General features: G+C 38.3%; 1 protein-coding gene across 7 annotated transcripts in view; it reads right to left on the bottom strand.

Moving 5' to 3' along the window:
* The window catches only part of PPP2R5C (protein phosphatase 2 regulatory subunit B'gamma), a 68697-nt gene that overhangs the window by 25682 nt on the left and 15607 nt on the right, over positions 1–27408 (bottom strand). For 4 of the 7 annotated variants that reach the window (XR_009152683.1, XM_058162719.1, XM_058162720.1 and 1 more), the window contains exons 4-5: positions 6049–6248; positions 950–1060 (exon numbers count right to left, since the gene is read on the bottom strand). Coding sequence is in view for 6 of the 7 variants with exons in the window: in XM_058162719.1 (XP_058018702.1) it covers positions 950–1060; positions 6049–6248 (311 nt within the window). In the remaining variant the exon portion in view is untranslated. Of the gene's footprint in view, positions 1–949; positions 1061–6048; positions 6249–18996; positions 19159–26732; positions 26776–27408 lie in introns of those variants that run through there. The other 3 variants (XM_058162724.1, XM_058162723.1, XM_058162722.1) reach the window with 3 other exon arrangements.

Raw genomic sequence — 27408 nt, 5'->3', positions numbered from 1 at the left:
TGAACCATTCATTTTACTCAGGCTTGGCAGGAAGTTGTTCATAACAAATTGAGCAATTCCATTTCCCACTAAATAATTACTATATTAATTTCATAATGTTTGCAGTTCTGAGCCAATTAAAATGCAGTGACTACTCTGAATTGTAGATAAAATGTTGGAAGATAAATGCAAAAATGTACATTCTCCAACAGAGGTTCAACTAGGGTCAATACATGTATCTGGGACATGCTAGAATTAGTTTTAACAAATATTATGTGAGATAAAAATTATATATAAATAAAAGCTAGATGAATTTCCCAATGTATTTTATGTAAAAATTTAATCACTACTGTAGTTGGTGTGAATTTACTACTCTGTTGCTCCAAAGACTTAAGGCTACCTGACACATACCAGAGATACTGGGATTAGAAATTCCAGAATTCAGAGCTAGAAAAGGTATTTATTATGCAGTTTAAAACCTATATGGAAACTGTAATTTCAACAAATCTGGAAGATGCCAGTTTAGGAAAAATTGTTTAAAGGGAAAAGTAACTATGAGATGGGAAGAAAAAAAAGATTGCTCTTTTAATCATGGAGTATCACAGTGGATCAGTGGGTTTGATGTGAAACCCAAAGTATTATTTTACTTAAAATTATATGGATGTTTACAATTGCATTTATACTTTCTGTACAGTGAAGCACAGGAACCACAAATCTTACCTATGTTTAAAGCTTAAATCTCAAAATTATAATCTTATTAAGATCAATAACACTGCAATAAAACATGCTAATATTTTACTTATTTAAACATTAATCTAACTGTACAACGAAACAGCAGCGTTAGAATACATTAATATGCAGAGTTTAGACCCAACCAGATGAAAAAATTCAATATCTAGATTTACATTCCACAGTTTGCACTAATTTTGCTATTCCAGAGTTAGAGTGAAAGTATGTACTTTGGTTCTACCTGTAAGTGAGGCCAGGCAGCTTCTAAAGTTGGTTCATCTTCCTCTGGGTCAAATTCTGCTCCCGTTGGATTGGATGAAGGGGGTAGTGTGCGAAACATGTTAACTGCAAACTAAAATCACACTTGATTAAGCAAAAGTATTTTTTAAAAACCCCAATTTTTAAAAATATGTTCTTGCATAAATATTTTTAAAAACAACTAAACAAATACAAACGTATGATCGCTTCTCCTCTATTACAGAAACATTACTTTTAAGAAGTTTCTCAGAAAATTCTAATTTATTAAGAGGGGGAAAAAATAAACAACCTAGAATCTTAAGAGGAAAATGTCAATTTAGAAAAATGAAATTAAATGTCAATTTAGAACAAAGTTAACTAGAAGAAAAGTATAATTTATCATGGAAGTGATGCATTATTTGTGCACCACCCTGTCATGTTTTATGAGGTGGGCAGCTACATTGATTTGCTAAAAATTTTTTTTTGTTAATGATCTGTTTCAAATTTTCTTGCACAAAATATCTTTCTCCACTAAAGTTAATTAATATTAAGAATTATTCTTGTGCTCATTAGACCAGCACTTATTGAGAGCTTCATCCTAAGCTATCGGAACTTCATCCTAAGAACTTCATCCTAAGAACTTCATCCTAAACTATCGGTGTAAGAAAGCTGAAGTATGGAAAAACTCCTTGGTTAAAATCTCATTTTAATATGAATTTCTAGGTTATAATTAGATGAAAAATGGCAGATGAAGATCTATAATCTTCAAAAATTATTCCTAGCAGATCATCTTCCTAATAAAATTTACTAAGTTTTGAACTATAGTGTATCAGAATAGAATAGAATAGAATAGAATTTTATTGGCCAAGTGTGATTGGACACACAAGGAATTTGTCTTGGTGCATATGCTCTCAGTGTACATAAAAGAAAAGATACGTTCATCAAGGTACAACATTTACAACACAATTGATGATCAATATATCAATATAAATCATAAGGATTGCCAGTAACAAGTTATAGTCATACAGTCATAAGTGGAAAGAGATTGGTGATGGGAACTATGAAACGATTAATAGTAGTGCAGATTCAGTAAATAGTCTGACAGTGTTGAGGGAATTATTTGTTTAGCAGAGTGATGCCCTCGGGGAAAAAACTGTTTTTGTGCGTAGTTGTTCTGGTGTGCAGTGCTCTATAGCGTCGTTTTGAGGGTAGGAGTTGAAACAGTTTATGTCCAGGATGCGAGGGTTCTGCAAATATTTTCACGGCTCTCTTCTTGATTCGTGCAGTATACAGGTCCTCAATGGAAGGCAAGTTGGTAGCAATTATTTTTTCTGCAGTTCTAATTATCCTCTGAAGTCTGTGTTTTTCTTGTTGGGTTGCAGAACCGAACCAGACAGTTATAGAGGTGCAAATGACAGACTCAATAATTCCTCTGTAGAACTGGATCAGCAGCTCCTTGGGCAGTTTGAGCTTACTGAGTTGGCGCAGAAAGAACATTCTTTGTTGTCCTTTTTTAATGATGTTTTGATGTTAGCTGTCCATTTGAGATCTTGCGATATGATAGAACCCAGAAATTTGAAGGTTTCTACTGTTGATACTGTGTTGTCAAGTATTGTGAGAGGTGGAAGTATGGAAGGGTTTTTCCTAAAATCTACCACCATTTCTACGGTTTTGAGTGTGTTCAGTTCCAGATTGTTTTGGTTGCACCACAAGGCTAGTCGTTCGACCTCTCGTCTATATGCGGATTCGTCATTGTCTCGAATGAGACCAATCACTGTTGTGTCATCTGCGAACTTCAGTAGCTTAACAAATGGATCATTGGAGATGCAGTCATTGGTATACAGAGAGAAGAGAAGTGGGGAGAGCACACAGCCTTGGGGGGCCCCTGTGCTAATTGTACAGGTATTTGATGTGATCTTGCTTAGCTTCACCTGCTGCTTCCTGTTTGTTAGGAAGCTTGTGATCCACTTACAAGTCTGTTCCGGTACCTGTAGCTGGTTTAGCTTAGTTAGAAGAATGTCTGGAATGATGGTATTGAATGCTGAACTAAAGTCTACAAAAAGGACCCTTGCATAGGTCTTTGGAGACTCAAGATGTTGTAGGATGTAGTGCAGAGCCATATTAACAGCATCATCTGTTGATCTATTTGCTCGGTATGCAAATTGCAAGGGGTCTAAAAGCGGATTCGTGATGGTTTTCAGGTAGGAAAGCACTAGCCTTTCAAAGGTTTTCATGACTACAGATGTTAGAGCAACTGGTCTGTAGTCATTCAGTTCCTTGATGGTGGGCTTCTTGGGCACTGGGATGATGGTAGAGCGTTTGAAGCAAGAAGGAACATAGCACATCTCTAGTGATTTATTGAAAATATGGGTGAAGATGGGGGCCAATTGGTCAGCACAGACTTTTAAGCAAGAAGGAGTTATCTTGTCTGGGCCTGGCGCTTTTCCTGGCTTTTGTCTGTGAAATAGGTCCTGCACTTCCTTTTCTGTGATCACTAGGGGTTGTGAACCCAATGAAATGGGGTCAGTTGTAGGAGGCTTGGCTGTTGTTGCTGTGTCTGAGATGGGGGTTGTGGAGATAGGTGGCTGTAGTTTCCTTTCAAACCTGCAGTAAAACTCATTCAGGTCATCTGCCAGTTGTTGATTACCTTCAGCCTGGGAAGGAGGTTTGCCATAGCCGGTGATATTTTTAAGAGTTTTCCACATGTTTGCTGGTTCATTTGCTGAAAATTGATTCTTTAGCTTTTCAGAGTAGCTTCTTTTTGCTGCTCTTATCTCCCTTGTTAGTGCATTTCTGGCCTGATTGTACAGCATTTTATCACCTTTTCTGTAGGCTTCCTCTTTGGAATGTCGTAGCTGCTTAAGTTTAGGTGTAAACCAAGGTTTGTTATTACTGTGTATTCGCAAGTTCCTTGTAGGTACACATAGGTCTTCACAGAAGCTGACATATGATGTTACAGTATCTGTGAGTTCATCCAGGTCTGCAGAGGTATCTTTAAAATATTCCAATCAGTGCAGTCAAAACATGCCTGTAGCTTTAATTCTGATTCCTCCGTCCAGGTTTTCACTGATTTAATTATTGGTTTTATGGCTTTAAGTCTTTGCCTGTAAGCAGGTACAAGGTGAATCATGCAATGATCAGAGTGTCCTACAGCTGCACGTGGTAAAGACCGATAGGCATCTTTTAGTGTTGTGTAGCAGTGGTCTAGAGTATTCTTGCCTCTGGTGGGACAATTGACATGCTGAAAGTATTTTGGTAGTTCTTTCCTTAAGTTTGCCTTGTTTAGATCTCCCAAAACAATGGCCAGTGAATCAGGGTGTTTGGCTTCAGCCTCCATGATTTGGTCAGCTAGAGTTCGTAATGCCTCGTTTACACAGGCTTGTGGTGGGACATAAACAGCAATTAGAAGAAATGAGGAAAATTCACGAGGCGAATAGTAAGGTTTGCAATTGATAATTAGAGTCTCTAAATTGTTGTCACAGAATTTGTAAATTATGTTAAAATCTTGACACCAGGTTGAATTAATATATAGGCATCTATAATCTTCAAAAATTATTCCTAGCAGATCATCTTCCTAATAAAATTTACTAAGTTTTGAACTATAGTGTATCAGTGTCTTAGTACTGGCTTTCTACTATACATCAACTTCCGAAGAGATAGTGAACATTTTGAAGCTTTAATGATTGAATGAATGATCCCATCTTTTTGTTCCAGCATCATACCCTCCGAAGAAAAGTCACACCATTGCTAAATTTTGGCAATATGATCAGTAGATCTCTAGGGGGCATTAACTGGAAGCTCAATGCTATATGTGGTTTGCATGCTGCTTATTTCCGATATATAATTTAGGTTGAATTGAACTACTGGTATGTTGTCCACTTAAGGAACCAGTCTGGAAGATGAAGAATCATTTTGGATCCAATGTGCCCAAGTAGTGGTAGTATGAAAAACTTTCTCTGCTAGCTCTGGTTAGCACCTCACCACTTTCTAGACAAAGAGTATCTGGCTACAGTGATATCAAAACAATTTCTGGTTGTTGTAATACACAGGTTCTTTAAAAGTGCCCTGTATGAGACTGCCTATGAAAACTGTTCAGAAATTATTCAAAATAATCTGTCAGACTGCTATTGGAGACAATTGAAATTCAAGGATCTGTTTTCAGAGTTTGGGATCCATCTCTTGGCCATCATTTCCTCCCATAGGCCTATTTGTATGTTATTCAGAGAGAAGTTGCAGTGTCTCTTCACAAATTGAATTGCAATGAATGGGAACCTGCATTTCCCAAGAAAGAAAGAACCACCATCTAAAATGTTGTCCTTTATCATGGAATTGGGCTGAGAGTAATCCGAAGTAGGACCTCAATGCCCCGATGCTAGCTTTAAAGCTGTGTTCTAATAGTCCTTGCAATAAATGCAGATGTTATTTATTTGTTTATTTTGCTAGCAAGTCTCCCAACCTTAACTTCTTCTAATATACTACTGGGGTTGAAGAACAGCAGGGTCAATGATAAGCTTAAACACTGATTTGCAGTTATAATAAATTTAGAATGCGTTTATATACCATGCAAATTCTAATAAAGTTAACAACGGGATCTATAGGACCAAAATAAACACTCTAATCTTCATACTGGTACTAATAACTGAACATAAACTGTTATTAGAAGTTAATTATTTAGTACGTATCTGATTGTACAATACTATATGTTTCCAAAAGCCAAACATCTTCTGTTATTGTTACATATGAGAAATCTGTTTAGCAGAATAAGTCAAAAGGAAGGGTTTTTTAAAATGTTTATTTGAGTTTAAATAAGGGCTGGGAAGTGGCTCAGGCTGCCAATGCAGCCTGTTATTAACACACAGCTGCCTGCAATTACAATTACTGCAGGCTCGAGTCCCACCAGGCCCAAGGTTGACTCAGCCTTCCATCCTTTATAAGGTAGGTAAAATGAGGACCCAGATTGTTGGGGGGGCAATAAGTTGACTTTGTATATAAATATACAAATAGGATGAGACTATTGCCTTACACAATGTAAGCCGCCCTGAGTCTTCGGAGAAGGGAGGGATATAAATTCAAATAAAATAAATAAATAAATAAAAAACTTACCATATGTACTACTTCTGGGTAAATTGGCTCAGTAATTACATTGCGATTATGCGTGATGTACTCTACCATTTCACTTAAAGCTGCTCGTTTTACTTCTTTCCACTTCAGGTCACTTAGTGGATCAGAAACAAAGTCGAAAAGGACACAACATTGTCGCAATTTCTGAATAAAAAGCTTTTCTTGCTCAGCGGGGGGAACATCTGAAAAGATTTTTTAAAAATTGTTATACTTCTTTTGCTTGAATTCTTTGCATTATAGTGAATATAACAAGATCTACTGAAGACAAACCCATTCAGCTGCTGACATTTTGTTTAATGCTTATAAATATATACCATAGTCCTCTTTCCCTGGATTTATTCCTCTAATTCCAACTGGTATTTAGTAATAGATGAAATATTCATCATTTACAGTATACATCACCTAACCTGAAATTTGATGCCCCCCCCATTTAAAATTCTTTTACCTGACCTAGAAAGTTGATATTTGTTATACCCATCTCATAGAATACTCCCATATCCATAAAAAGTGCACTGACTGTTTTACGTGTACCTGTCAAAACACAGCATGTGAAAATTTCCTCAGAAAGAACTATACTCAACATAGAGTTAGCAAAACAAAACAAATCAATTAGAATAGAGCTAGAAGGGACCTTGGAGGTCTCCTAGTCCAGCCTCCTGCTCAAGCAGGAGACCCTATATCACTTCAGGCAAGTGACTGTCCAGTCTCTTCTTAAAAACCTCCAGTGATGAAGCACCCACAACTTTTGAACGTAAGCTGTTTCACTGGTTAATTGTCCTCACTGTTAAGAAGTTTCTCCTTAATTCCAGGTTGCTTCTTTCCTTGATTAATTTTCACTTATTGTTTCTGGTCCTGCTCTCTGGTGCTTTGGAAAATAAATTGACACCCCCCCCCCTTTGTGGCAGCCTCTCAAATACTATAATACTACTATCATGTTCCCCCCTAACAAAATGTTAGGACTTTTGAAACTGCAAAATGCTGATGATGATCTGTTATATCCATGGAGAAAAATGGAGTTGCTGTTGTTTTAATTGCCATACATTACTCAGACATGAAGCTAAAGTATCAAAGTATCAGGAGGAGGACGGAGGAGGGAGGAAGAAGAAGAAAAGGAAGAAGAAAAGAAAAAGAGGAGGAGAAGGAAGAAACAAGAAGATGTAAATATTGTATTTATTTAAAATAAAAATGTCACCTGACATTCTCTGTCAAAAAGAACAACAAAAGAATATGTGGTTCAGGGGCTCCATTGAGTTGTTCCTATGTGGTAATAGGCACTGATGTACAGGGATGTTTTTAAAAAGCTCCCATGGGAGTATGGAATAGTGCATTCAACCTGGCTTTCATGAAGACCTGGTAAATTTCAGAATTAGAATGGAGGAATGATAAGATGATGGCACATGCCCATTTGATAAAAATCCATAGATTGGTAGGATTGAATGCTAGACTTAAACTAGTTTGGAAATCAATATCCTGGCTATACTGCTTAAGGTAATTCCTAGCATTTTCAAATTGTAATGGGCAAAGAGTCTCCAGTAGAAGACATGGAATCTAAAATTTTGTTAAGCCAAGTTGATTTAAAATGGTTTTTGAGAACATTCAGACTAGAACCAAAGGGAAAAAATTATGTTAACCAGAAATTAATGAGATAATACAAGGTTCTGGCATTCATGGAAACCAACTCTCTCTCTAGCCATAAGGTAGTATTCCTAAAGCATCTTGGAACTACAAGGATAGGTTGTATAAACATTATTTTTTTAAAGGAGGATCAGAAAAAAAATTATACCACTAATACATTTGCAAAAACTTCCTCAAAGGAATTCCTAAGGCTTTTGATCTATTGCTTTTTTTTAAAGCTAGGAAAATATTTTTATACAACTGCTATTTATAGACATTACATCATTGATTTGAATTTGTACTCTACAAATGCAATTTACTAATTTATTCCAATAAGTAAAAATACCTTTTACAATACACCCTTACATTGCTTTTAAATAAGGTCATGAATAAGACTTTAAGTAAGTCATTAGAGATAATTATTGTATAAGAATATATTAATAAGAAGTAAATATGAAGGTTCTATTCAGCTTTGCATGCTTAAAATGAAAAGATTTGAAAGAATATATTTTCTTAAAATTGCAGGAATTATACTTCCTACACTGACAGCTTCAAGCATAAATAGAAGACAAAACTACAGTGGGTAACTGATGACTTTAAGATTAATATTAAGTGATTAAACATTTAAAAGTCAATTAAACATTACATTAAAAGGGGTTGTTACTGTATGTTCAGATTTTAGATATTTGATGTGGCTTAAAATGTCCGAGACTAACTTAACATAGGAGCACAGACAAGTAGAGATACAATGCTAAGTGAAATTCAGTTGCTGCTTTCGTCATTGTTACTAGGAGACCAGTGATAGCAAAGAGTTTAGTAATCACAGAGAAGGTGCTAAATGATAGCTATTTATGAACAGAATACCATTCTTATGACAACTGGCTTGCTCTAAGATCCTTAAATATAAAGAGAAACTAGTGTTAACACATTACTTTAAATTGTATTGTTGACTTGGTTTAGCCTAGCTTGTTGTTTGAACCCACCATGATTTTATTCAATATATTTTGATCAAATAATCTAGGTTTAGACAAAATTATCAACATTATTTTACAGAAATTTTTAAAAAAATTTTTTTTTAAATTTACATTTATATCTCACCCTTCTCCGAAGACTCAGGGCGGCTTACAGTGTATAAGGCAATAGTCTCATTCTATTTGTATATTTACAAAGTCAACTTATTGCCCCCCCAACAATCTGGGTCCTCATTTTACCTACCTTATAAAGGATGGAAGGCTGAGTCAACCTTGGGCCGGGCTTGAACCTGACTGTAATTGCAGGCTGCTGTGTTCTAATAACAGGCTTCTTACCAGCCTGAGCTACCACGGCCCAATGAAATGAATGAAATTAAAGCGTGTTCTTCACATCTTTCCAAACGTGCAAAATTCCAAAAATGCAAATATTATTCTTGTAACATAAATTACTAAAATGGAGTTTGCATATTCAGTTTAAGAAAGTATAAAAGTATAAAAACTATAAGGGCAATGTTGTCAATTACAACAATAAAACATAATCATGGAAACTTATGACATCAGATTTACTGTACCATACAATATGCTTGTGGCTATCTATTATTGTGCTTGTGGCTATCTATTATGAATATAATTTATGTTGAGCCCAATCCCAGAATAACGTCTATTGTATAGCATCTGTATACAAGATGGTCTAATTTAATATTAATTAAAAACATCACTCCACAAATAGATGTTTATTTAAACAACTAACTGTATTACTAAAAGGATGGCAAAATGGGTAGAAAAAATGACTACTTAGTAAGTAATTCAGGACTTACTGCTTTCGCTAGGATGACAAAAACATACATTATGCCATCAATCCTACCCTTTCAATTATATATGTGATAGAATAGAATAACAGAGTTGGAAGGGACCTTGGAGGTCTTCTAGTCCAACCCTCTGCTTAGCAGGAAACCCTACACCACTTCAGAGAAATGGTTATCTAATCTCTTCTTAAAAACTTCCAGTGTTGGAGCATTTACAACTTCTGGAGGCAAGTTGTTCCTCTAAATAATTGTTTTAACTGTCAGGAAATTTCTCCTTAGTTGCTAAGTTGATATCATACCACACAAACAAAAGGGCTGCTTTGTCATGCTTCTTTCATGTGTTTGACTGCTTTGCCATCCCGTGACAATTTCTTGAGAGTGTGAACAATCAGTGTATTCCTGAGCATACACAATCAAAATACAACTGATGATAGTCTTCTTATATCAGACTGAATGATGGAAATTGAATAAATGTTTACTATTCTTCGATGAATTGTAAGTATTTATTTATTTATTTATTTATTACATTATATAGCCGCTATTCACCCACGGCAACTCAAGGTGGCTTACAGGGGCTGCCACAAAAAAGAGGGAGTCAAGCTACTCCAAAGCACCTGAGGGCAGGACAAAAAGCAGTGGGTGGAAGCTAATCAAGAAGAGAAGCCATAGCAAGTTCTGAACACTTGGACTTTTGTCTGGTGGAAGGTAAATTTATTCAGCATGTATTGCCTATATTCTAGAAGTAGCTGCATACACATGCACACAAGCTATTCAGGCTGAAACTATCCCCTTCTCCTACCTCTTCACAAAGCTTCTCCTTTTTGCTCTATGGCACTAAGGCCCAAGCAGTCACTACTAATTCCCTACTAATTTCATGGGAGAGGGGCATCTCTCTCAGGCAATTCCCTCACTTGAAGAGATAGCAGAAAAAAAGATCTCCAAACTCCAAGCTCTGACTGTGACTCACAAATGATGCTGCCCAGTTGCCCAGTAAAGCAGGATATGCAGTGGTGGTCTCATTAGTAGGAGTCCCAAGGCTCATTGTGTATAATTTTAAAAATACTAAATAGCCTGGATTGCACACTGGCTAACCTCAATTTGGATTCACAAATCCTGGATGCACTAAAGTAAGAGCTAAAGCAGGTTCAGTAACCAACCCTTGGAAATGGGCAGCCTGTAATTTAAAGCAAAACCATGGTTGGTTTCCACGGTTGAAACCTGACTGGAATTTTACAGAAAGTGATATCTGACATCTGAAATTGGCATAAAAAATTGGATCCTGTAAATTTCTTTCCAGAACTTTTGCCCTAGCTGCCAGACCTTCATGGTTGAAAGTTCTCCTTTTGGGAGCCACTAAAGGAATCCTTTTCTGCTGCCTCTATCAATGCCTTCCCCTTTGCACCAGAAAAATTAAAAGCACCCATCAAGTCTCCCTAAGCTGATCGATTTTTAATCTTTTGCAAATAACATGTGTGTTCCACCAACATATTTTGGCAAAAAGGGGGGATTATAGGAAGTTAGCACCCCTCTCCAAGGAAAATGAAATATTCTAGGAAATATTAAAAAGGCAGATTATATTATATTTTCCCTAAAGGAGAAACATGTTTCTAAAGACAAACTCAAGAGCCTCAGCTCCCTGCCCCCCACCCCCAGCATATATTTTGGTGCCAAAGGCTGGGCCAGCTTATCTACAAAACAAAAGACGTGGCCCTCAGAACATGATACGACCCTCACTCAAGAGCCAAACCAGGACAAAGCCATTAAGCCATAACAGGAATTGCTCAAAGCCCCTTCATTAAATCATCACCCAGCAAGATTCAACCAGGCCTTGGACTCAAGACAACCTACAAAGTCACCCCTACATGGCCCCATGGGAGTACAACCAACCAGAGTACATTTCTTACACAGGAACAGGAAGCTCCAAGGCGGGGCCCAAGAGAAGGTATAAATCTCTTTCTTTTAAAAGAATTGTATGTGTAGCAAAAAGTAAAAAATAAAGATTCCAACAAGTTAAGTTCAGCTCCAAGTAACTCCAATTATGTGATTTTATTTTATTTATTTTTCATTACCTTCTAAGATATTTTTCCAACTTCCACTTTAGGCCACTATTTTGGAATTGTGGACACCAACTTCTATTCCTATCAGAATATGAAACATATACCACAAACGTATACCTCAAAGCATATTGCCATATGATTTTAAAATGATTGGAACATATATTGTTGGGAACTGAATATCAAAGTTTCAATACATGGTTAAGAATAATGGGCATTTAACAATTGTTAACAGTATCCACCTTAACTTATTTTCAGATAAGAGACTAAATTAAACCTAAATACATTATGGAAATTATCCACAATTTATTGAAGGCAGTTGAGAAAACAGGAATCGCATAGATTTCTGAATTTTTCTTTAACAAAGTCACAGCAATGTTGAGAGTATACAACTTTGTGTAAAGGAAGCTCTGTACAAAAAATTCTAACTTTTATTATTAATTTTAAATGAAAAGCTGATATGTAGGAAAATATGACATTTATCAGCATTGACTTTATTCTCAAGAAAGTCTCTTAATCCTTCATTATTTCATAATAAAATAAAAATGTTGGGAAAGTACTGTTCAGTAGTTTATTTGGAAGAGTCTGGACACTGCTGATTTATTCCCATTTTATAACAGACATTTTCAAAAGGGCATGATAAATTGTTTCATTAAAACATGTACAGAACACCTGATATTTAAAGCAAAAATTGAATCTATTAAGAATTCTTGTATTGTGCAATATTTTATAAAAATACCAAATTATAATTTATAGTAAACAAATTTTAATACCCTATAAGAATTTTAGAAGCATTCATATTTATCTTTTTAATACGTAAGTCCTTTATTTTCCAATGTCATTTGAATCAGTGGTGGATTGCTCCCGGTTCTGTCTGGTTCTTGCGAACTGGTAGTAAAAGCGGTGGGAGGCTCCGCCCACCTGCCTGAATGTCATAATGGACGATCTGCATATGCGCAGAAGCGTGCATGTGCTCCTGTTGCGAACTGGTAGTAAAAGTAAGTAAAACTCACTCCTGATGTGAATGCTTTTTGGTGTGGCATATAGTTTTCATTTTTAAATTGCCATCACTGTAGGGACACAATTTCATCTTTTGTTGTTGTTAGTCAGGAAGTCGCGTCTGACCCATTGTGACCCCATGTAAAACATTCCTCCAGGCCTTCCTGTCCTCTACCATCCCCCGGAGTCCATTTAAGCTCATGCTGACTGCTTCAGTGACTCTATCCAGCCACCTCATTCTCTGTCGTCCCCTTCTTCTTTTGCCCTCAATCTTTCCTAGCATTGGACTGGTAATTTCATCTTTACTCCCCAATTAATATTACATCACACACATTGCTTATTAAACTCCTTTTCAATGCATGTCAGCAAGCTCAATACAGATTATTCTACAGTTGAAGTTACCACAAACTGATAAAAATGACCAGCAGTTTAATTGATATCAATCCTCTATCAGCAACTAGGAATAAGACATTTTTCCCACTCTACTTCCTACACATATAGTAATGTTTATCAATCTTGTTAAAGATACATTTGAACTATGTGTTTACATTTCAATTGTTGAATGTGACTGTGTGTGTATCTGTGCACACATTTTAGCTGCAGAGAGTCTACTCTATACAGAGATAAAGCTACCAACACTCTTTTGTATTTCATGAGGCATTGATAATCTGTACCCTTTTTTGTAACATTTGCATTTTTTCTAATATAAGCTATTGCCAACTATGGATGTCAGATGCTTATTTTGGTATTTATTTTATATATATATATACATTCATTCAAAAATGTATTTTTGTTTAAAAGTGTGTTACTTTGGAATGTGGAGAGGCATTGGACAGCCACAGCTTGACAGAAATCAGAATTCAATAACACTAAGCATATGAATAGTTTGTGTATGGAATCTGAATGTACTGCATTTTATATAAAATAAAAAGATAATCTTAGTGAACTTGAAATCAATCACGAAAAGCTTTTCTGCAAAAAAAATAAAGGAAACATTTGATGAGGAAGAATTTAAAAAACTATATTGAATATGAAAGAAGCTTGATTCTCAGTAGTTAGGATTGCCAAGGGTCTACTTTAAATGCCAGCCTAATAATAAGTACTTTTTTCCCCCAGAGTGAATAAACATTTCTTCTACAGGACACCTCCCCACCCCCCACCCCCGGGCCAAAATGGAAAGTTTAGGAGCAAAGCTCTTCCTCCTTTCAAGCAATAACTATAGTGGCTTGATAGCTCTCTAAACTATGCCTATCTACATAGGTATAACCCAAGTGTCCTTGTAATGTATTAAATCCCATTAATCTTAAATAACAGTAGACATTACTTATATTATCAAAATATGGCAGAAACAACTTCAGAGAAATCATACGAAATGTATCAGTGATGTTTATCTCCTAAAAGAACGGCATTTTCAACTATTTTGTTTTCTCCCTCTATCCCCATACACACACTGAAAATCTGTAAGCGGATTGGATCTATCTAGAATATATCCAGAGCAGATATGGTTTTGTTTCTAAAGTTACCAATCCTAAAATGTACCATTGCAAGGCACCCATTTCAAGCAATCCACAAAATTCTACAAGATTCCTTATTTTTAATATGTTTTTATCTATCTGTAGACCATTCTGTTACTACAGAACAAAATTGTTAGTGGCAAGTTACAACCTTGTAACAAGGTCTTTTCTACATTAAATATTTTATTTACATAGTACAATAGAAACAGGAAACAATAAAGATTTTTTGAATCATATATTTCTAATACCTAAATTTTTAGCTTACCGTATATACTCGAGTATAAGCCGATCCGAATATAAGCCGAGGCACCTAATTTTACCACAAAAACTGGGAAAAACTATTGACTCGAGTATAAGCCGAGGGTGGGAAATGAGGCAGCTACTGGTCAATGTAAAAAATAAAGATAGAGCCAAGTAAAATAACATGAATATTTATTTGAACGAAAAACAATAAAAGTGCAAAAGGGGGAAGGAGGATTCCCAGCTTTAGAAAATTTAGAACTACGCCACCTTTGGTATGACCTGAGCATAGCTCATAAAATTATCTGCTACAATGTACTTCCTATCAATGACTACTTCAGCTTCAACCACAACAATACACGAGAACACAATAGATTCAAACTTAAAGTGAACCTCCAATCTAGATTGCAGAAAATGTGACTTCAGTAACAGAGTTGTTAATGCCTGAATGTGCTACCTGACTCTGGTCTCTTCCCAAAATCCCCAAAGCCTTAACCAAAGACTATCTAGTATTGACCTCACCCCATTCCTAAGAGGTCTGTAAGGCGTGCATAAGAGCACCAGCGTGCCTACCGTCCCTGTCCTAATGTTCCCTTTAGTTGTATTCCTTTTATGTATTCAATTCATGCTTATATTTATATAATTATTTAATATGTATTTGACAAAATAAAATGAATGAATGAATGAATAGAATAGAATAGAATAGAATTTTTATTGGCTAAGTGTGATTGGACACACAAGGAATGAATGAATGAATGAATGAATGAGTGAGTGAGTTACTTCAACAACATTGTCTCACAGAAATTGACAATACAACTGCAAGCATGAAAATGAGTCCTCCTTTAGCTTCCAAGGGACCAGGGTGCCTCTGAAGGTCAGTGCTCTAAGCACTAAGAACCCAGCACAAATCTAAGCCTGTATGCACACCAATAGTGAAAATACCCTGCACAGTGTCTCTTGGCAGAGAAGGTTAATTTTCATAGACGTTGGGGTGGCTCTTTTTTTTTTTTTGGCAGGGCAATAAGGATCTCTAATATCATTAAACCCAAGTGTGAGGAAAAGACAGCAGCTAAAATGTTAAGGCCAGTTGTGTGACCTTCTCCAATACAGTTGGCCTGGCTGTTTGCCAAAACTTAAAACACCCTCCATCCCCCTCCTGCTAAAGCTTCTTTCTTAAACCAATTGTGGTCTTTGCCTTTCATGTCGCTCAACCTTTCACCTGCCAGGTTCCTAGCCCTTCACCCTTGACCCACTGCTGTGTTTGCTTAGCATTGTGCCAATCGACTTTAGAAGTCTGTGTGTGTGTGTGTGTGTGTGAGAGAGAGAGAGAGAGGGAGGAGGAGGAGTGCAAAAGGGGAAGGAGGATTCCCAGCTCTAAACAAAGGAAATCCCGGAATGCCAGCGAAGGCGGTGCTCGCGTTCCTCCTCCCTTGCTCAAAAGCCCCAATAACCTTCACCAGCAAGGCAGACCCCACGGGAAGGAAGGGGCAGGCTGACTCACCGAGCATCTGGCTGAAGAGCAGCTGCTCCACGTCGCCCAGCACGGTGAAGCACGGAGGGAGAAGAAAGAATGAAAGAAGGGGAGGAACGGCCCCTCCTTTCTCTCTCTCTCTCTCTTCCAGCGCCACGGAACAGAAGGGGACTAGGGTGCGCACACACGCCCAGCTTCTGAAGCACGGAGGAGAAGAAAGAATGAAAGAAGGAGGAACGGCCCTCCTTTCTCTCTCTCTCTTCCAACGGGAAAACGCTCTTTCGCTTGCGGGGAGAGGAGGGAGGAGGAGGAGGTTGGCTTGCTTATTCAACCCTTCCGGCTAGCCACCCAGCCCTTCCCAGGAGAAGGCGAGGAGTTTTGGGCGAGCGCCCTTTTTGCTAGAAAGCGGCAGCGGCTGCCCCAACACCATCAGTTGGGGCAGGAGCCGGGTGAGCTGCAGTAACTCCCGCCAGGCTATGCATTGGCGCGGGGGAGCCCTGGCGGTGCAGTCCTTCTCGGCTGAGGGAGGAGGTTTTCCCCTCTTCTCTCTCCGTTGCGCCTGAACATCTGCCTAGCAACAATGACGACACGGGAGAACCTTTTTCTACTGGTTGAGCTTGGCCAATCGCCGGCTTGCTCTGAGTTGCTGCATTGTTTGTTCACCGGGCGTCTCAATTTACCAGAAAGCGGGCGAGTTTGAGGGTCGCTGGCGGGATGGCGCTGCGCTCTGCGCCGCGAAACCACCCAAAGGCCAGAAGAAAAGGTCATTCCATCGAGTAATGGGCGAAGGCTCCTTCCTCTCCGCCTTACCCATGCTGTGCGAGCCCGGCTGGGCTGCAACCCCGCCGCCGCTCCTTCCTCAGCCTCCGGGGCTCGCGCTCTAGCAGCCGCCAAGCTCAGGCGGACTCGGCAGCTCCCCATCAGCACTCGCCGGCGCGATTCGGGCAGGAGGAGTCGGGCTTGCTCCGTGGCGGTGGTGGCGGCGGCAGCAGCGGCGCCACCGCCACAGAGCGAGCCCGGCTCCTCCCGCCCCAATCGCGCCGTGCGAGGGCTGATGGGGGGCTGCCGAGGCCGGCCTGGGCTTGGCGGCTGCTAGAGCGCGAGCCCGGGAGGCTGAGGAAGGAGCGGCGGCGGCGGGGTTGCAGCCCAGCCGGGCTCGCACAGCATGGGTAAGGCGGGAGAGGAAGGAGCCGCTCCATTACTCCGATGGAATGACCTTTCTTCTGGCCTTTGGGTGGCTCTCGCGCGGCGAAGCTCGCGGTCGGGAAACCTCCTCCTCAGCCGAGAAGGCTGGCGGCCCCTGCCCAGCCCTCTCACTGCACCACCAGGGCTTCCCGCCAATGCACAGTCCGCCAAGTTTGCGCCGTCCGCCCACCAGACACGGGAATGGGGGCCGGCCTGGGGGCGACAAATCCCGCGAGACCTCGGCGGGCCCGCTCCCCGTCCCTCCCATGGGAGTCCGTTCGGTACCCCCTCCTGTGCCGGGGTCCCGAGCGTGAACTCGAGTATAAGCCGAGGGGACGTTTTTCAGCACAAAAAACGTGCTGAAAAACTCGGCTTATACTCGAGTATATACGGTATTTGCTTTAAAGAAAGTAATTTCTCTGCAGTTGCATATTCTTGGGTAATAAAAATGAAGCCTTTTTCCTGGGCAACAATCTGATCAACTTTTTAGTCTCAAAGCATCAGCATTTTGGTTAGTTCAGCCAACTTCAACCTGTGGATGAAATCCAATTGTATCCACTTGCTGCAAAGTGCTACCTATAACCAGTGTCCATGCTCCCTCTGACCGTTATCTCATCTTCCCAAACTCTCTGGAGTGTAGAATCTGAGGTCATACCTCTGTGCTGCAAGTAGAAGAGGGTGGGTCTACTTGTGCAGCAGCAATTATTCTACAAGTTGAAAATTATTTAGTAAGCTAAGTATAATTGTAGAGTCATATTACAATACAGTACATATTGACAGAATTAAGTGAATAGGTTTATGAAAGGAATTCAAATTAAGTATTTGAAACTTATTAGGGAAGGGGCACAAACATACACTTTATTTTCTAGTAAAACGTTTTATACTATGTAGCAGATTTTAAAATAAAAATCCTACATCAAAATTTTTTGAAAATATCTACCACATTAAAATTTGGAATTAACTTTGTTAATAATAAGTAACCATAAAAATGACTTTTCTTCAGCACTATCACATATAAACATATATTCTTCCATGAAAATGAATTATGAAAACTAAAATCTGAAGATCAGAGTATCAGAAATATTACTGCCTTTTGCATTCCATATTATGGGAATACAAAATTTAATATAGGATCAAAATATCCAGAACTCAAATTGTAAATTTAATTCTTGAAAATTCCACAGTATAATCCAGCATTTCAAAAGCTTCCCTCTTCAGAATACATCAAAAATATAAGGAACAAATGGTAACAGTCTATAATTATGTTTTTCTAATTAATTCAAAGTATAGTCTATAAACAATGTGGTAAATGTATACGTTTATAACAGAGAACTATTATTATAACGTCTCATATCTTCAAAAGCTACCACCAATCTTATAAATATTTTAAATAGAATACATGAGAAATGATTCCAAGAAAATTTATTAACTCTCTGCCACATGCAGCATTCTGTAGCTAAGATTCCAAAATAGCAACATGTATCCTCATCCTTTACTAATCAGCATAATAGACGGGAATGCAAAATCACCATCAACGACAAGTTGCACAAATAACAGATTTATTTGGATGTGTTTTACATATCTTTGATAATGTAATGGAAAGTGTCTTTTAGCACTTTGACAAACTCTATTGCTGGTTAAAAAAAAAGTGTCACTGCACGGACAAAAATCATTTTTATTATGTATGTTATGACTTATTTGTGTCCTAAAGAACTGCAATTTTCTGGAAAATCTGTAATGTAACTTAAAGAGTCCTAGCTTCTCTTTCATCCACTTCTCACAAACAGCTTTCTGGGATAGTGACTTCACATCCTTTGACATCAGCATAGCTTGAAAGAGGGGAGGGGAGCACTAGGGTCGAAAGCAGTAAAACCTGTTTAACATTGCAAGCAGCCCACCCAATTGTTTGATCATTTAAAAATAAGGTATAAACCTGCTGTCTAATTTTGCAACTTTAATAAATCTGCATCAAAACAAAAATGGATTCTTCCACAAAAGACTTCCTGCTTTCCTTACCCGAGAATCACAATAGCTAGACACAGAAGGTTACAATTCATTCAAACACAAATAACTCACCTCGAATATGTAAAAGGGCCACAGGCTGGAACGGCCCATTTGAATTGGCTGCGTCTACCACCATTCTGTTGCCAGCTTTATTACATGTCAACATTTAGGCTTCAGCAGAGAAAGCGGTGTACTCCTTAAGGCAAGAAACCAGCCTCCATTTTAGTTTAAAAAAAAAAAGAAACTGAAGCTCTCTGCAGCTGGAGGGAACTGGCTAGTTAGTGATGTCAGCAGAGATGAGAAAGCTGATTGGCTATCTACATCAACTTAAAATGACTCTAGAAAGCCGCAAATGAAAAGAGCTCTCTGTGTGACTGTCACTGTGCACTCAGCGTGCATATTGTCAGCTTGCTCATACTTCTATTCATCACTAGTAAATGAAAATCTAAACCACTCTTTGAAAATGCTAGCAAAAAAGGCAAAGTACAGCAGCATAACATGATAAATATATTTATTTAGTAGGAATGAAAAAGAATTTTCATACTTTCAGAAGATTAATATGTTCATTACTTTAGTCGCATGACATAAATATTAAATATTTTTCTTTCCTCTCTCTAATGAATTTACATCAAATATACAAAATGCTAACAAAATTTTCTATAACACTGTTCAGAAAAAAAATGTAATTTTTCTGCCATCCCCAAAATACACATATTATGCATATGTAAATTTCTTTGAAAAATCTGAAAGCAACACTGAATTTATTCATATATCTAAAAGAAACAATTATAGCATGGGGAAGCACACAAAGTTTGCTTGCAGAAGTCATTTCTTTTTTCAGGAACCTTTACCTGATTTTTTTCTGGACATAGAGAAAAATTATTGTGTTTCATTATCATATTTGCCCTTCTGCTGTTGGTCTTCTGCTTATCTATTACAGAGCAATTGATTTTACAGTTGAGTAGTACAATCAAGCATTTAAAAGCAACTAAAACTCAATTCATTAATTGAATTTGAGATTTTTTTCTCTCAATAATGCAAAATTCAAGAGACAGAATTTAAAGAGAAAGAGGGAGAAAGAAAATAATTTATGTACAAATGGGCTCTCTTTTCATGCGTATGGGCAGATGGATAAGATAGTATGCATATGATTGAGAAAATAAGATTGCTATAGGTATTATTGCAAAGCTGCTCTAATGTTATTAGCCTGAGGTAATATTTTGTTTATATATCTTACCTCTAGATTACATGTTTGGTAGCACATGGTTTTACACAACATTTTTGCCTCATTGTATCAGTGGTGAAATCCAATTTTTTTTTACTATCGGTTCTGTGGGCATGGCTTGGTGGGTGTGGTGTGACTTGGTGGGCGTGGTAGGGGAAGGATATTGCAAAATCTCCATTCCCACCCCATTCTGGGGCCAGCCAGAGGTGGTATTTGCCAGTTCGCCGAACTGCTCAAAATTTCCGTTACCGGTTCTCCAGAACTTGTCAGGACCTGCTGGATTTCACCCCGCATTGTATGATCTTCAATGATGTATGATACATCATTGTATGATATATATATTTTGTAAACCATGTGTCCCCCAACCCCCAGGCTGTGGCCCATTACCATTTGGAACTGGGCCATGTGGGAGCGCAAGTGTCCGTCACTTGCATGACTATCTGTAAATAGCAGAGAAATACTGCATTCAGTTGCGTTCTTAAACAGTTTTTAAAATCTTTTTCAAAATGTGCAAATCAGACTGTATGAGTAGTCCTCCTTCAGCAATCATAATTGGTTCTGGCAACTTGGTTGTTCAACAAAGTGGTTGCTAAATGAAAATCACGTGACTGCAACTGTTTACAATTTTACTTCACCTAATAGAATCATCTATTACAATATCCTTCCTGTCGAAGACTACTTCAGCTTCAATTGCAACAATACACAAGCACACAACAGATTTAAGCTTAATGTTAACCGCTCCAATCTTGATTGCAGAAAATATGACTTCAGTAACAGAGTTGTTAATGCTTGGAATAAACAACCTGTCCCTGGTCTCTTCCCAAAATCCCCAAAGCTTCAACCAAAAACTGTCTACTATTGAACTCACCCCATTTCTAAGAGGTCTGTAAGGGGCGTGCATAAGAGCACAAGCGTGCCTACCATTCCTGTCCTATTGTTTCCTTTCGTTATAGCCAATATAGTTATTACATACTCATACTTATATATATGCTTATATATTGTATAGTTATCACATGCTTATGCTTATATATACTGTGTGACAAAATAAATAAAATAAAAAATAAATAAAAATACCTTTGTTTACTTTTTGCTATTGCCTTCAGTTGAAGGAAACTGTTTTTTTTCCTCTTCCCTCCCTTGATATGGAGTAAATAAGCAAGTGAAAGTAACAGCAGTTTAAAAATATGTTGCCATTAATTTGTGCATTGACAATTTAAAATTTGCAGGACAGATATCAAAGAAGAACACAAAGGGAGATGTCAGAGGCTAGTAAATCTTAACAAATCATTCATGAATTTAGTTAAAGCATCAGAAGGATATAACCCCAAACAGCCAGATGAGCCCAAATAGCAGGGAAGGTTTCCAGAACTCAGTAAAAGAGCAAACCTTCCCCCCCCCGCCATTTGCCAAGAAGGTAATTATAAGGGGGGGGTGGTAAGGGAAGAGATTACAAGACAGTAAGCATACACATCAAAAGGAATTCACTAACATGGGGCTGGCACATTGGATGCTTAGAAGCAAAAGAAAGCCTTTAGTGTGAAACTGATTAGGGTCTTATTTCAGACAAAAAAGCCTAGGGATTCTAACTGAGGTCAAAGAGCCTATTGAGGGTAGGGACTACTTGTATGTATGTATACATGTACAGTATCATACATCTAAGAGATGAGGACTTGGGGATTTTAAGAAGATGGGTGGGGGAGGAAAGAGGATATTGTGTTAGAAGCAAATCAATAATAATCTAAATGGTGAAAAAACTATGCTTATAACATTCCTTTAACTTCATAAAAGCAATTTTATAAAAACCACTCTTTCAAGAATTAGACATATTTCATCATAAATATCATCTTTAGGAATTAATTTAATGCTGCAAGGTATTTTTCTTCTTAGCATTTTATTGTTTAGGGTGCAATTTCATATTCATTTAAGTAAGTGAGCACAAGTCTCATTTATTTTGTTTATTAAATTTATATGCTGCCCATATCATTGTTGAAGCAACTCTGAAAGGCTTACAAAATGATAAAAAGATAATATAAAAGCAATTAAAATTAACAAGTGTTAAACAGAAACTAAAAATCAAGAGGATGAGCAGCATGGGGTGAGATCTTCTCTCTACCCCATCAGCTATCCCCAACATAGAGCATCCCCAATGGAGACCCAGGTCAGCCCGATGAGCAAGGTTTTTAAGGCCTCTTCTGGAAGACCAAGAGGGTAGGTCTAGATTTCACCTCATTCTGGTGGCAGAATATTCTAGAGTGGAGACTACAACAGAAAAGGCTCTTATCCTGGATTCAACCAGCCGAAATTACTTGACAGATGAGATCCATGGAAAGCCTATTCTCTTGGTGTGAATGGGACAGGACAGACAGTGCAATTTGAGTAACAGGGATGTTACATATGCCACTTTAGGGGCCTCCAGAATTATCCATGCCAGTGTATTCTGTATGAATTGTAGCTTCCAAATATTCTTCAAGGATAGCTCCACATACAGCGTGTTACAACTCGATGTATGATACAACTTGATGTATCAAACTCGATTGCGTTGCAGGCCGGATCATGACGTATTGCAATGTTTTTTGCCTTTGAGGAGCTGGAGTGGGTGTGGCCTGCACAGGCTGTATCCGACCCTTGAGCTGCCAGTTTGACAGGCCTGTTCTAGGGAGTGTGTCCAACCATAAAGATAGTCCTCGACTTATGACCACAATTGAGCTCAAAATTTATGTTGCTAAGCAAAATTGTTAAGTGAGTTTTTTCCTATTTTATTACCTTTCTTGCCACATTTGTAAAGTGAATCACAGCAGTTGTTAAATTAGTAACATAGTTGTTAGGTGAATCTGGCTTCCCCACTGACTGCTTGTTGGAAGGTTGCAAAAAGATGATCACCTGACCCTGGGACACTGCAACCATCATAAGTATGAATCAGTTGCTAAGCTCATGAATTTTGATCACATGATCATGAGGATGCCTCAACAGTTGTAAGTGCAAAAAACAGTCAAGTCACTTTTTTTCAGTGCCATTGTAACTTGTAACAGTCACTAAATAAATGACTGTAAGTATTACCTATATATAAGTATACAGCAGACAGCCTTTTCAGTCAGGAATTCTTTGCTGGGAGAGTTTATTCGTTCTTCTCCTGTTCCCCATTGAGACACAGAGTAAATTTAAATTATTTCAATATGCTCTTATTTAAGGCTAGATTTCTGCACACTCCCTCAAGAATGTTGTATTTCCACTATTTCATTCCACTTTGGAATCCTTTAAAAACTATTTAGTGTTATTCCTAAATACTAAACATTCTATGTCTCTTTCAATGTACAATCCATACTTCAACAATTTCCACCTCCCTTATGTTGTAATCTGTTCATGGTCAACTATAGACTTATGGAGACTTAGCAAGGGATAGCTATGCTTGCAGAACTATATCTGTCTATTCAGATTTGTAGTGTGTACGATGGTATCAATCAGGAACTTCATACAATCTGAGTAATGAGAACGAATACTGTAACTTAAATTTAACATTACCTGTAATCAGTGTTAAGCCAGATTTTTGAATCAGTTTATTGAATAAACTATAGCAATCTGGGTCACACATTGAAACCACATTATGCTAAACCCTAGCATTATTACAGCTTAGCATGATATAAAAATCCAGCCATTATCAGCCTTTCTATGGTCAAAAATTAAATTATGCTTAGGCTTCTTGAAAATGGACAGCAACTTAAAATAATATCCCTTAAATTTCAGCTTATTTTTTAGTAAACTTTCACCCACTACGAGGTGAAAAGACCAGATCCCATAGCCGCTGCCCGACAGCCTTCGGATTCCCAGCTACTCACTCCCTAAGAACACAGAGTGAGAGCTATATTGAAGGCTGTAAATCCTTGCAAAGCTGCAAGGCCCAGATGGGGTGCTGGGGATAGTGGTAAAGAATTGTGCCAATCGATTAGCAGGGGTCCTAACAAGGATCTTTAATATCACCCTGCAAACGGCCTGTGTTCCATCATGCTTGAAAGCAGCCACTATTGTCCCAGTCCCGAAGAAAACAGCAATTAACTGCCTAAATGACTACAGACCTATTGCATTAATGTCTGTAGTGATGAAATGCTTTGAGAGATTGGTTCTCCAACACCTTAGGACATGCCTCCCACCGGACTTCGACAAATATCAGTTTGCCTATAGGGGGAATAGGTTGACAGACAACGCCATAGCTACTGCTTTACATTCTGTAGTGAGCCATCTGGAGAAACCCGGGAACTATGTCAGGATGCTTTTCACAGACTATAGCTCGGCCTTCAACACCTTTCTGCCGAGCATCCCTATCGAAAAGCTGACTGACTTGGATGTAAATGTTGTACCTTGATGAACATATCTTTTCTTTTATGTACACTGAGTACATATGCACCAAGACAAATTCCTTGTGTGTCCAATCACACTTGGCCAATAAAAATTCTATTCTATTCTATTCTATTCTATTTTCCCTCTTCCATCTGTGACTGGATCAAAGACTTTCTGAGGGACCGGCCACAAATAGTGAGGGTTGGGTCTGTCATATCCACCCCCCTGAAGCTTAGCACTGGCTCTCCACAAGGCTGTGTGCTCAGTCCCTACCTGTATTCACTGTACACACATGATTGTGTACCATCAAACCAATCTACTGTGATCATTAAGTTTGCAGATAACACCACTATACTGGGTCTTATTACAGGTGAAGACGAAACAGCGTACAGGGGGGAGGTTCAAAAACTTTCCACATGGTGCTTAAAAAACAACCTGCACCTGAACATCAGCAAGGCCAAGGAGATGGTGTTGGACTTCTGGAGGAAGAGAGAGGAACCTGCCCACTTTACACTGAGGGGGGGCTCTGTAGAGAGAATATCCTGCTTTAAATTCCTGGGAGTCCATCTCAGCGAAGACCTCACTTGGAAAAACAACACGATCCAGGTGGCCAGGAAGGCCCAACAGAGACTCCATTTCCTTAGGGTATTGCATAAAAACAGGATGGAACAACAACTGATGACCTCCTTTTATTGGTACACAATAGAAAACGTCCTCACTTATTGCATCACAGTATGCCATGCTGGTCTGACAGCCGCGGATAGAGAAAATTACAGAGAGTGGTGAGTACAGCACAAAACATTGTGGGCTGTCCCCTGATACCACTAGATGAGATTGCTAGGGCTCGTTGCCTTAGAAGAGTGAGGAAAATTTTCAGGGATGACTCTCACCCTGGTCATCACTTCTTTACCCTCCTACAGTCAGGAAGGAGATATAGAAGTATAGCCAGCTGCACAAACAGGCTGAAGAACAGTTTTTATCTGTGGGCTGTCAGACTCCTGAATGAGAAATGTAGTATGATGGACTGCAGGGCCGGTGTAACATGTTCACACTGGTGCAATAGGACTGGGTGTTTTGTTAATATGATTTATTGGATTAGGAATGTTCTTCACTGTGAGTTGTATTGGGGGGGGGTGCACTGAGGGAGCTCAACCAATCTCATTGTACATATGTTGTGCACTGACAAAGATTTGAAATTAGTAAACTATTTATAGAAAATATGAGTTATCTTCCAAAGTATAAAAAGGTAAAGGTTCCCCTCGCACATATGTGCTAGTCGTTGCCAATTCTAGGGGGCGGTGCTCATCTCCATTTCAAAGCCGAAGAGCCAGTGCTGTCCGAAGACGTCTCTGTGGTCATGTGGCCAGCATGACTCAACGCCAAAGGCACACGGAATGCTGTTACCTTCCCATCAAAGGTGGTCCCTATTTTTTCTACTTGCATTTTTACATGCTTTCGAAATTGCTAGGTTGGCAGAAGCTGGGACAAGTAACAGGAGCTCACCCCATTACACGGCAGCACTAGGGATTAGAACTACTGAGCTGCCGACCTTTCGATTGACAAACTCAACGTCCTAGCCCGAGTCACCGCGTCCCTAACTCCTAAGTATGCACACCGCGTCCCTAACTCCTAAGAATGCACATTGCCAATTAAATTTCATTGTTTATCAAAGTTCTGAAGTGAAATAAAATACCATTGACTCTTAAAAAGAGTTCACTGTTTACAAACATAACCAAGCAAAGCTAGTATTGTCAAGATATTAGTAGTCTCAAAAGCCACACACAACCAAAAATATACACCTTATATATACTAGAAGTTTTTGGGAATGTGATTCAAGTTTTATATATTCTTCCAGATAACATTTAACTGTTATCTGGAAGAAACTGTTGAGCAATAGCAAAACTCTATGAAGGCACATAGAAATAAGAAACTCAGCATCTCTGTATCATGTACACTGAACATTTTGTCAAAATTTAGAAAGAGCATATCCATTTTGTCTCCACCACTTCCCAATTATTTTTTTCATCCAGATTAAAAAGAGAGTTGATGCACATGCAATGCTGGCTTTCTAACAAAAATGAATTAAATAGGCTATCAGTAATTTGCATGTCACATGCAGCCATTCTAATCAAAACACACCAGGTAACTCAGCTCAACACGGTTGTTATCCTATACTTAAAAAGGCTAAAATACAGAGCTAAAATCAACATATAGGCTCATGTCCATGAGGCACAATTTAATGGCTGCCTACCTTAAAATTGACCTCTATGAAAGGTGCATCCATTTTTCAAGTCCTGAATTGAAAAAAAAGTGAGCTGGACTTTGAAGGATATAATACACACATTTTAGAGCCAGGTGATTACCTTTATTTTTTAAGATAAAATCAGTCATAAAATGGACTCTAATAGTTAAACATTAAAATTGATTTAATAAGGGTTTATAAGGTAGGAGATATATGTCCCTTATTCAACATGCAAAACTGGTGTTAAGTAGCAGCAATTGCATCAGACTGTATGAAAAAAAATGCGCAGTACATTTTTGGATTGTCTAAAATACTAGCAACTAGAAGAAAGTTGCTCCAGTTCATTTTATTTAAATATGAATATTTTGTTTTTACAACTGGACTGCAGAAAAGATAATGACTATAACATCAGGTTTTGAAATAAATTCTATAAAATCCTAATACATACAGTCCAATGGACAACATTTAAGACTTAACATTGCTAAAATGGTGTAACTTTGAGCAAATTAAATTCTCTGCACCCATTTTCCAGGTTAATGATAATCCAGATCCAGGATTTTTGCAAAAGAAACAAGAAATATTTATAAAGATACTTTATAAAGATATTTTCCACACATTTGCTTCTTTTGTTATTTACTTTTCTCTATCTCTTTCAGCTAAGCTATCTGAGATATTCATGTTATAT

This window comes from Ahaetulla prasina, chromosome 1 (genome assembly GCF_028640845.1).
Source record: "Ahaetulla prasina isolate Xishuangbanna chromosome 1, ASM2864084v1, whole genome shotgun sequence".
In the NCBI taxonomy this organism is placed as follows: domain Eukaryota; kingdom Metazoa; phylum Chordata; class Lepidosauria; order Squamata; family Colubridae; genus Ahaetulla; species Ahaetulla prasina.
Note: the sequence above shows the minus strand (reverse complement) of the source record. Positions and strands in the feature narration are given on the sequence as shown.